The sequence below is a fragment of the Helianthus annuus genome, chromosome 1 (assembly GCF_002127325.2).
Source record: "Helianthus annuus cultivar XRQ/B chromosome 1, HanXRQr2.0-SUNRISE, whole genome shotgun sequence".
NCBI lineage: Eukaryota > Viridiplantae > Streptophyta > Magnoliopsida > Asterales > Asteraceae > Helianthus > Helianthus annuus.
This window is the reverse complement of record NC_035433.2, coordinates 2,941,278-2,953,579: the sequence shown is the minus strand read 5'-3', so window position 1 is coordinate 2,953,579 and position 12,302 is coordinate 2,941,278. Positions and strand designations below refer to the sequence as shown.

At 31.3% G+C, this 12,302-nt stretch overlaps 2 protein-coding genes across 2 annotated transcripts; one reads left to right on the top strand and one right to left on the bottom strand.

Annotated features, from left to right (window-relative positions):
• Positions 1-941: 941 nt before the first annotated feature.
• LOC110878792 lies at positions 942-2,590 on the bottom strand. Its single transcript, XM_022127151.2, has 7 exons — positions 2,526-2,590; positions 2,308-2,443; positions 2,017-2,225; positions 1,808-1,928; positions 1,524-1,703; positions 1,369-1,437; positions 942-1,279 (listed from the first exon to the last, which is right to left on the bottom strand). Exons 1-7 carry the CDS (start codon positions 2,588-2,590, stop codon positions 1,016-1,018), a joined length of 1,044 nt encoding a protein of 347 aa, XP_021982843.1. The 3' UTR covers positions 942-1,015.
• An 8,625-nt stretch (positions 2,591-11,215) lies between these two features.
• Positions 11,216-11,790, top strand: LOC110878795 (rapid alkalinization factor). The gene has a single exon (XM_022127154.2). The coding sequence runs from the start codon at positions 11,279-11,281 to the stop codon at positions 11,633-11,635; it is 357 nt and encodes a 118-aa protein (XP_021982846.1). The 5' UTR covers positions 11,216-11,278; the 3' UTR covers positions 11,636-11,790.
• The last annotated feature ends 512 nt before the right edge of the window (positions 11,791-12,302 follow it).

Below are 12,302 nucleotides of genomic sequence, written 5' to 3'. Positions count from 1 at the left end.
GATTTAATTGAGTAGTTGGAAGACATCAATAAAGTTGTAACATAATATACAAACTAAAAAACTTAGTAACTAAGATATGTAGAAAACCAATTGATGAAAAGTAATGAATTCTGTATTTTAAGCACCAACGAAAAAACGAACATAACAGAAACAAAACACACAACCAAAGAATCAACTAACCGAATTGAATTGTTGATGAATATGAGATCGTAGTAGATGAAATGATTGAGATCTTTTGTCTTGCAAACTTATGTAGAATATGACTACTTATAAAGAATTTTTGTAGTAAAAGTATTTTAAGAAAGTATGTTAACTATTATGGAAATAATATTTGATTTATTACATTAAATTCCTCCATAACAAATATTGTAATTAAAATATCTTACCAAAAATATGGTTTTACGTTTTTGGTATGATATAAATGCTTTGATTGTAGGTCAACATCATTTTTTATTATTTTTAGTATAGACCTATTAAATAGAATGTATTATTTGTTATACGAAATTATATTGATATATATACATAAATTTATACACATATTTACATATAGATACGTATATCCCTAAATATTGCAAATTGTTAAATCACAATATACGTTTTAAAAAAAACATAACAAAGAAACCAAAAATGAAAAAAATATCAAAAAACATAAAATTTGAATGACGATGGACGTAAAGTCTATGGACATTAAAATGTTTCATACAAACTAAAAAACAAAGATGGTTTTATATAGCGGTACTAAATCACCATGTTCATTCAAATCCGAAAACAGGTCAACAGTGTAATATTTTGGCATGTCATACAAATAAACCATAAAAATGGACGGTAATATACATGCAATCTATACATAAAAAAAACATCTCTTATTCATTTCAAATGTTGATAACAATAAAGAGCATAGGTTTAAACACTAAACAGAAACCAAAACATTAAAATGTCTGTAATGAGAATGATAAAACCAAAACATTAAAAGTTAAACCAAATGAGATGCTCATTATATGTTTGTTATCAGTAACTACTCTTCAACACCCGGATCCACACGACGAACGGTCACATCAAGATCAACACCGTCATCTACCTCAACGCCGCATTTTTTTGGTTTGGAAGAAGATTGCGAAGAGATCCCATCATACTCATAAACGCTATCCAAATTCCGCTTTAACTCCTTTTCCATGCGCATATTACTGGTATTGTCCCCATCCAACATGTATGTTGTAAAAAAGCTTCTGGACAAATTAGATATTGGAGTTACATCATCGCCAGTACGGGAAACAGAATCCTACAAAGTAACATAAATATTTTAAATGCATATACAATTAATACATAAAAGAGTTTTTTTTTAACAAATTACAATTGTAAAGGATATACCTTGGCGATATCATTGTTTGTTGGCTCTATAACAGGCAAACCACCATATTCACGGTCTTCATCAGCAGGCTGTGATTGTTTCATAACATAGCACGTATAAACGATAAAAATTTCAAAACATATAGACGACTAAGTAATTCTTAACCTTAGCCTACCTGGAATACATCAAAATTCCTATCCAGCTCCGAGATCACGGTTGGATTATCTGTTAATTTGGAAACAGAGTATCCATCAGACTTCTTTTGGATGTTATACAAACTTATAGCGATCTTGAAGGCCAACTTCTTTCCGAGTAAAGCTTTAAGTTCCTCTGGGAATCTTCCTTCATTAGCCAACTGTAAAGAAATACATATGAAGGTTAAAATTAATCTAAAAAACATGCTATAGTATATACACAACATGTCAGCATTGATACAGTATTAATCTAAACATGAAATACCTCCAAGTTCTTGTCTAGCAATTGATTGGCGTTAACATTGAGAAGCTTTACGACCTCACGCTCAAACATGGTAAGAGTTACAATGCCCGTACAATCTTGAACACGGATTAGAACCTTTATCCTGAACAACAACAATTATTAGTTAATAACTAATTGTACAAATAAATTAATAACAACAAAATTCGTAACATAAAAACTATTATCAATACCTGGGAACGGAATAGACGGTCTTCTTGTTACATGGCGCATTCTTGCACTCGAGGATAACAACCTCCTCAACACCATCAGTTCCATCAGCTTTATCTTTTTCAACCGTCTTGGTGGAGACCTTGCAATTGCAATTCTTACATGCATTATAAAACCATTCACTTTCCGAAGCAAAACTCTTTATGGTGCCCAGAACGACAACAATTTTTTTCTGAGAAGGAAGACAAAAAATGAATATATGTGCCGTTTCACATTACGAAATTACATACTATTGAATTTAATTAAAATAATACCTCAGTTATTTCGGTAAGGGCTCCTATAGTACTGAAGTTAATATCCGTTAGAAACTCGTCGGTAGGAGATTTCATTACAGTTGAACTCAGACCAGAGTACTCGGACGATTTCTCGGATGACAGTTGTGCAATGAAACTGCAACCAAAATAAGGGGTCATTGAATATAAAAAAAAGAACGTCTACATTTCTGACTCAAAATGCTAATAAAAAATAAAACCTTTTCTTAAACTGGTTAATCTCATCAATATCCTTGTTGATGAAAACACGAGTAACCGTATACATGTTGGATACGTATACAAAACATGTATGTAACCAAATTAACATACTCAGTTTAAAGTAATTACAAAAGATATTAGTTAGACATATATGTTATACCTTGCCAAAACCTATACTTTGCAAATTGAAGAACGATCACAACATTCTTTTCATCTTTGTTGTTCCTTTCAAATTCCAAAATTTACTCGGCATATTCATCCCATAGTGTGACATAGATTTGCTTATGACTGTATTATATTCATTAACATAATATGTTAATATAAACATTAAAACCACTGTTAGAAAAAAAACACATAAAAACCTTAAATATAACTTACCTCAAATCTTCAAGCATAAATGTTAGCTTCTTTTCCTCTTTACCATTGTTATTGTTATCTTTAAGTTCAAAAGGAAAGCTTCTAACAACATAACCAATTACGTCTAACAAAAATTATAGAAAAAATTAAAATCAAAAAAGGTTTATAACTAATATATACACAGTGTATCATATCATAACCATATTCAAACTTAAATCTATTATATATACATACATATATTATATAGTTGTAGTTTTTGGGAATTAAGAAAATATAGAAAATACCAATTGAAGATTTGAATGAATTACTGTCATCTTCAGGATTCTCTACTAAATTGTCACACGGAACAAACTCAAATCCCCACTCAGAGCCAACAGCCTCGTTGCAAGCAGTAACAACCGTATTATCATTGAGATTAATCTTCAATGCCGACGAAATGTACTTAACTTTTTGTCGGTTTTCCCCCAACGATGGATTACGAATAACCAAACACTGGTTTTCCTTAAGCATATATTCATACTCTCGTGCATTTTTTGCTAAAACAAACGCCTATATTTTAGTATCCTGCAGTTGTGAATGAAAAATAAATGGTTACATAAGCAATAATGAAAAAAATATAATAACACTATCAACGATCTTTTTTTTATTGTGGTAAATATAATAAATAAAATTTTTATTTCGAAAACCTACAGCTTGGTCCATAATGATCATGTCATAGCAGTAGACCTGTCTTGGATTGTTGAACTATGCTCTTGACCATAATCGGACAATGTGAACCTTGATAGTGTAGTTATCTTGGTTCAAATCCAAATGATTCAGGAGTGTGATTGGTTGTTGTTCCATTTCTAAATGGTGTCAAACAAAACAGTTAGTATGATAAACAACAAAAATTAACAACAACACATATCGAAAGTAAGTAATGCAAGCAATATACAGTTAAAAAACATGAACAAAGTTCGATGACATTTGAAAAACCTACGTATCTCTTTTGTGATGTTGACACAGGAAAACGATATGCTTGAATGACATAAAACGTACGTATATATAATGCATTAAATTATTATATAATTTTGGAAAAAATCTAACTAAATAATATAATGGTGGTAACGTTAACAAAAAATTAAATGATTTACATATTTAAGGAAGTGATTTATATAAATTACTAATACCTTTCCTATTTCACTAAAAATCATTGACCAAAATACCGTTATTAAAATTGATTGAAATCTTTAAATCTCATCCGTAAAAAAACGCTTTCCATTTATTAATATATAGAATTATACATTATTTTGAAAATTTTTATGTTATTATAAAAATATATACAATTAAAGTATTATAGAATATGTATCTAATAGGTCTAAGTTCCTAAATGGAAAACAAAACCAATTTCAAAAATAATGTCATTATAAGAGTTACACGGATATAAGATTTAGCCATAAATTACCTTTCAAAACAATGCTTGTTGCAGTCCAGCATATGCGCAAAACAGCAGTTATATCACAATACTTACAGGAACTTAAAGTCGTTGCTCAAAAACGATGATTGTTGCAGTCCAGTAGGTTATGGAAAACAGCAGTTAAATGCAACATCAAGTTGTTTTGAATATGATAATATATGTTGTCTCACAACCAAGTCATCGTATATAAACAAAATATGTGTGCTACTATTATTGAATAGAAAAAGAACAATGCCACTTACTTGGATATACGTGCACAAGTTTCTGCCGCACATGCTATGGCGTTCAGTTTTCCACACCAAGCAACGGCACTGTTAGAGCAAAAAGGTAAAATTTTACCCAATGTACACATATTGTAGTTGCATATAGTTATTAAACTCTTGAAATAATCAGATAGATATCACCGCTTGTGCTAATATCAGTATATGCCAACCAACCAAAACCAGGTGGAAGATACTACTTAGTAAATCAATTTACTAAAAGACTAAGGAAAACATACGAAAATCCACCAAATTCTCAAACCAAATGTATGTTCAATGTAAGCTTGTTACCCGTAAAAATTGCAATAGTCAATACATATGAAACTTGATATAAATATTATGATTTTATACACAAACAACTGATAACAAAGGAGACATCCTTTATAACATAATACCAAGTAGAAAATAACTAAAAACATATCACATTACAATTGTATATGGGAAGCATCTATACATTATAAATAAAAAACATATATAAGTAAACATCAACAATATGAAAGGTGATTATAATATGGTAAACAGCCAACACAAATCATTGGATTTCAAACCAAACACGTGTGAAAATAAAAAAAATAAAACATTGTCTATTCATACTCAAACAACCGTTATAGTGTTCAAAAAGTAATTTAACATCCATCAAAACGTAGTACGTAGAAGAAAATAACTTAAAAGACACAGTAATATGGAAGTAAATAAAAAGGATGATACTTCATCTTAGATTATCTAGTGTTTTTAAAAGATGTGAGGTATGACCTCCGAAATTACCAAAACTCCATTGTTCCTTTCATAACGAAGCACATATGCACGACCACTAACCAGACCAACTTCACGCATAAATCTCTTCCAGCCTCTGAAAGCATACCTTGGACCTCCACGTGAAAGCTCGGAACGCATTTCCAAAACAACAGAAACACCATTCATAGTCTGAACGTTCATCGCTTGAACATCATCTAACGGCACATTCTCAACAAAACGCTGTGGGAAACGCTACATCACGTTTAAAAAAATACGTATCAGTGACAATAAATAAAGTTAATCAGTAAAATCAACTTATGTTAGAGTACGACTGACTTACAAATCGATAAGTAAGGATCCACTCAATCTCATATACATCGTTGACGGGTAGAGGCGGGTTTCCGTGAACAGGCAGCTCTTCATCATCAGATACTTGATTGTCAACATTAACATCAATGTCATCATTAATATCTTCAATCGGAAATTGATCCTCAGTCTCGCTATGTTGAATTCCGACTTCAATATCATTTTCTGCTTGATATTCTGGTTCAGGTATCGGTTTTTGTTCAGGCAGTGGAATTCCCATTTCAGCAACTAAAGAACCATCACCGAGTAGACGGAAAACTATGAGATTAAATGTGTAAGTTTCAACTCTATGAAACACAAGAAAATCCCACTTAACCAAAGACAAATCAGTTGAAATCTGTGAGAAGTCAAGGATGTAGTAATGAATATCCCATAACTTTTTAATCCTTACAGTCCTTTCTTGATTAGGACTATAACGAATCGTGACATTATTTTCGAGAATATCATCATTGAAATTATGTTCCATGAATTTTTTTGGCAACCACTGCAAACAATTATAAAATATGTCAAATATTTGTGTAACATAAACTTGAAAAAATATATAATAAACATAACACAGTGGTGTAAGATTTTAAAAAACATACCAAATTTTTCGCTTCAGGAAACATCATTACATGGTAAAAACTATCTTTCACATTCAAATCACGATCAATCTTGAAATGGTAGATATGAAATGTGTTTTCAGAAAGGACCTCAAAAAAATAAAATCTGTCTCTTCAATTCCAAGATCCGAAAAAACGTTTGACCATCCATCAGTGATAAAGCATCCGTTAGTCGTCACTTTGATGTAAACATGCCAGCGTTGAGAACCTGTACTCAACGTGACATGCCCAACAGGAAAGCCTAAGTTTCGAACGGCATCATTGTAAAAAGCAGGCAAAGGCTGTAATATTTAAGAAAAATAAGTTGTCGGAAAAAAACAGCAATACAAATAAATTTAAATAAAAAATTTACCAGAGATGACGGTGAAGCATCATAAATAATCTTCACAAACGCTCATAAATAATCTTCACAAACGCTGGAGCCATGACTGTATAAACAATAGAATAACTATCAGTGATATAATCTGTTGAATAAATAAAAGCAAGTTACATTATAAAAATAAGTATCAGTGATATGTGATAAACAAAGCGAGCAAGTAAAAGCAAGTTACATTATAAAAAGCAATTTCAAACATGTTTACATTCATAATTTCAAGCTATTACAATTTCAATCTTTCATGTAAACTTGAGTTCTAGTAAGTGCATATGTATCAAACAGTAATAATTTAAAGCTATTACAATTTCAAGCTATCATCTAAACTTGAGTTCTAGTAAGTGCATATGTAGCAAACAGTAATAATTTCTAGCTGATTACAATTTCAATCTATCATGTAAACTTGAGTTGTAGTAAGTGCATATGTGACAAACAATAATAACGAACAAATTTCAAGTTGTAGATGATTCAATCAGTATGATATATGTTTCCCTATTGTTTCAATAAATCATAAGGCAATCTGAAGTATATTTAAAATTAAGTTTACTATATAAATTTCATACTTTATAACCACAAATCCGTGCAGAAAAACATAATCTAACATATGCAGCTCTAATTTGCAGATAACCGTTGCATAAAAACAGAATCATTAAACATATTAAAAAAAAAGCCCTACAATTTTTTAATCACTTATTCGCAGATCTTAATGAACATCAAATAAACCTAAAACTAAAAAGAGTATCAGAAACATAAAAATTGTTACAGAAAAGAAACTTAAGAAAAGATTCATATGTTTACTAATTATATTCAGTGCAAATCGATAGAAAATCGGCACTTGAATCAATAACATACTCACAAAAACCCCTAAATTTTGCTACAGATTAAAGAACAGATAAATATGCATACATATTAAACAATCGTACCTTAAAATAACGCTTCACAATTCGATTGACTGCCAATTCGTTGTGAACAGAAAGATAATGATTGATAAATTGATTAACAACCGAATCGATGTGAAGAAAATTGAAGAATACGTATGGATTTATACATCTAGGGTTTATACATCTAGGGTTCATATTTTGGGTGATGATTGTTAAGAGATATGGAAATCGGATATATGGTAGAGAGATTTGATAACCTTAGAGAGAAAGATGGAAACTTCAATTTTCCTTATCACATTGAAAGAGAAAACAGGGATGTAAAGAAAGGCCGCTCATTGCCGCTCAAAATAATTTTTAGGGATACAATCACATGACACGTGGCATTAAGTGTTGTAAGAATAAGACAAATGGCCAAAGTTTGTTTTGTTTTATTATAATGTATAGATTCACACATTAATTACGCATGTTCTGTTTTCCCAAATATTTTTGTAATTTTATTACATGATAATGTTAGGTTGATTTTAAACATACTGTTAGGTGAATGACAATTTTCTGAAATTTTTATATTAGTTTGGAAAAGAAAATTCATTTAAAGAACTCGAGGAATTCTTAATTTAAAAGAACTTGAGGAAAACATATATTATTGGTTCTAGAAAATAGTACAATAATTCTTTTGATTTGTTTTAATGATATATGATATATTTAAATTTCTGGCTTAATTTATTTTCTTTTATTTGTAACATTTTCCGTTTATATATTGTTTCAATATTATCAATATTCAGTTTAGTAAGATTGTAAAGAGCTTTACTATCTATTGTTCATGGGACTTTAATTATTATTATTATTATTATTATTATTATTATTATTATTATTATTATTATTATTATTATTATTATTATTATTATTATTATTATTATACAACATATTATTAAGAGCAAACAAATAAATTAATTCCAAGAGAAATGTGCTCGTACTAATGCTGCTAAATGACAGCCGTTAGATTAACTATAGACAACTACAAAATAAAGCATCTATCAATGTTAATGAATGTTCAAAAAAAAAAAAACATAGTAATAAAGAAACTATAAATGGAACAAATAAAATAATATATCTTAATTATAAGCATTTTATCTTAATAACATTAAAATAATGACATTGTATTCATTTTCCCTTTTTATAGCTTTTATAACTATATGCATGATATCGTCATTGATCATTGATGTAGTTTTGGGCAAAGATCACCATTGGTACTATTTTGGTTCGAAATATCAAAATTTGCTCAACAATTCAATGAATTAGAAAAATACAATGGTTTCGGGCTAGAAAAACAGAAATGCTTAGATTTCCCCTTCGTGAACGTAGAATCTGGTGTGGAAACAGAAGGTTGAGGTAGCGTTTGACGACGCACACATCTTTCGAGAAGGGGAAAGAGACGTGTGGTCGATGTTACGTCACCAAATATAGTAAGGAATAGATAAAGTAAGTGGGTTGGGAGTTGTATACGGGCACGTGCAATGCAGCTAAGGCCGTACGTGATGAGCATTATAGGGGTGTGTAAGAGTTTGATAACGTCTCTAGCACCTTACCGGTGAACATTATAGGAGCATGAAGAGGAAGAGACATTTCTAGAATAATGCCCAAAAGGAGAAAAAAAAAATAGAAAGTATTGAATGAAATGAGCATTAAGGAACATTAACTGTTACACATACGTTAAAGAACGTTATGATGTTGATGTAGCGAAAAATGCCCCTTAAGAAGCATTAACCAGTACGCATGTTCTAGTAATATAGCCTAGAGATGTAAGTTATACTCCACAAATTTCTGATTATTTGAGTTTGTTTTGGAGATGACTCTTTCTCCTTGGCTTAAAAAATATTCGTGTGCACCTCATCGCTTAGCTTAAACAGTTTTGAATGAAAAAAAAAAAAACAATAAATTAAGTTACATTTTACATCTTTATTATGCTATATGGTGTTGTGATTACCTAAATGAACACCATCATCCTTCATGTTAGGGTCATGTCACCTCACCGTCATCCTGTCATCCACCAACCTAATACGTCACTTTATATGGTGTGAATCATGACCCCTTCTATTATCCTTTATCCCCTCCTCATACCAATCAAATCTTCTAATTAATTGAAAGAGGGTCGTGGTTGCCGTGGATTTAACCACGCGAACCACGTTGGTTTGGGAAGGGGGAGGTGTATCACGTAGACCACGTCCCACGTGGTAATTCATGACCCAAACCATCAACCACATACCACATAGCCTTATTGATTAAAAAGTTAATGAAAAATAAAGCAATAAATTAAATTATACTTTATTACATATATTTATCAATAGTTTATTACGATATTAGCGTAAAAAAAGCATAACATGATTAAAAAAAATACAGAGATAATAATAAAACCAATGTATTATTGTGGGCTGTCTTTAAAAATAAGCCATATTTAGAAACTCACATAACATCACGTGACAATTATAAAAAATAAAAATAAATTTAACCTAATCTAACATTACATGACAATTATAAAAAATAAACTTAAGGACGTGTAATTCACATGGTTTAGTAAGCTAATCGCTAGAGAACCAAAAGTTATGCTACGAAGTACTTACACAAAAAACTAAACCTATAAAAATCACTGAACGTATTATCATAATCAATTGATTATATCATAAAATTTGTTGGGTTATAACCAAAGCCCATTTGATTCAGTGGTAGCCTTATGTCTTTCTTTATAGAGATCGTCGGTTCGAGTCTCATCTAGAGCAATTTACTCTAGATTAAGCTTGTAGGTTGTTCAGTTGTGACTGAGCTGAGTCACCACAATAGAGCTCAATTTTAGAGAAAGAAAGTATTTCTCAAAAACAAGTTGGACCAATTGTGATTACTGATTAGCCCTATAACGAACTCCCAATCCTTTTTACAACTATTCATACAAACGACCCCCAACTATCAACGTATTACAACTAACCTCCGAAATGTGTAACTAACCAAACTAACACATATCAACTACCTTATGTTTTTCCGGCGAGAAAATAATCCATTTGCCAAGGTGATCTTAGATGTACTGAGGTTTAGTGTTAAAAAAATCTTCATATTAATAATGTATTTACAATTTAAAAAAAAAAAGAGTTAAATGCCATTTTAGGCCCTGTGGTTTGGGTCATTTTAGCAGTTTAGTCCAAAAATTTCATTTTTCTCCTGTGAGTCCATAAAGGTTTCCCCGTTGCCATTTTAGTCTACTGAGTTAACTTCATCCATTTTTTGGTTAACCAGAAGGGTAATTCGGTCATTTTATATGGCCGAATTGCCTTTCTAATTAACAGAATTACATATTGAAGTTAACTCAGTGGACTAAAATAGCAATGATGAAACGTTTTTGAACCCACGTAAAAAAAATGAAACATTTGAACTAAATTGTTAAAATAACCCAAACGAGAAGGTCTCAAATGGCATTTCACTCATAAAAAAATAACAAACCAAAACTAAAACAATTCACCCAATCAGAACCCACCACGTGGAACATCAGATCCCCTAACCAACCCCACTCAACTAAAATGGCAGTTTCGCAAATACCACCAAACCAAAACCCAATCATCCAACCCTCACTGTTATTTAATCACCTCTGACAGCCTGCCAGCGCGTACACTTTGTCACAATATTATTATTAAACACACAACACATCTCTCATACAAACAACAAAAAAAAAACAACAAAAAATGACTTATTTTTCTTTCACAAATCTTCTTCTTCTTCACCTCCTAATAACCTCCGTCACACTTTTCCGTCCATCAGCCGCCGGCTCAGCCGACTTCACCTGGCTGGCTAACCAAGCCGGCTCATGCAGCGGCTCTGTCGGTGAGTGTATGGGTGGTGGTACTACAGGAGAGTTGGAGATGGAGTCGGAGAGCACCAGGCGCATTTTAGCGACGACGAAGTATATCAGCTATGGTGCGCTGCAGGGGAACAATGTACCGTGCTCGCAAAGAGGTGCGTCTTATTATAACTGTCGGTCTGGTGGTCAGGCGAATCCGTACCAACGTGGTTGCAGTGCGATTACTAGGTGCCGGCGTTGACTTTTGTTGACTTTTTGGAATGTTTTTTTTTTCTGACTTGATTTGATGATGTATAATTTGGTTGATGATATTTTGGTTTTTGTGTTTGGATTTTGTGTCTTGAATGTGTAATTGGTAATTTGATTTCTATTATTTGGTGAATATTTTGTTTTTTTTTTTTAATTTTAATGGTTTTCTCTCGGTGGAGATGAATATGATTGGATGGTTCTGCTGGTAACATGATAATATTCCAGTGGTTCGTCAGTAATCCAACTTTGTTGTTAATGGTTTTCTCTCGGTGGAGATGAATATGATTGGATGGTTCTGCTGGTAACATGATGATATTCCAGTGATTCGTCACTAATCCAAATTTGTTGTTAAAGAAAACGAATATACTTTTAAAATATTTCTATACATTTAAGTGACAGTTTAGATAGAGTGAAGACGTCTTACCAACGCATCATATTTTTTTAGAATGAATATTTTGTTCCTGGTAAATAATTTGAAATCGTGATCGGATGAAGAAAGTAGCTGGCCGGATTTTTATTTTTTTTAAATAGGAAATGTTGGGGGTTTAAAATTAAAATTAAATTATACTCCATGTGTGTCGGCAAGTTTAAATAATAGTTGTTAAATGATTTGAAACTATTTTATAATTTTAGTAGATGGTTGATATTCAAAAATCACG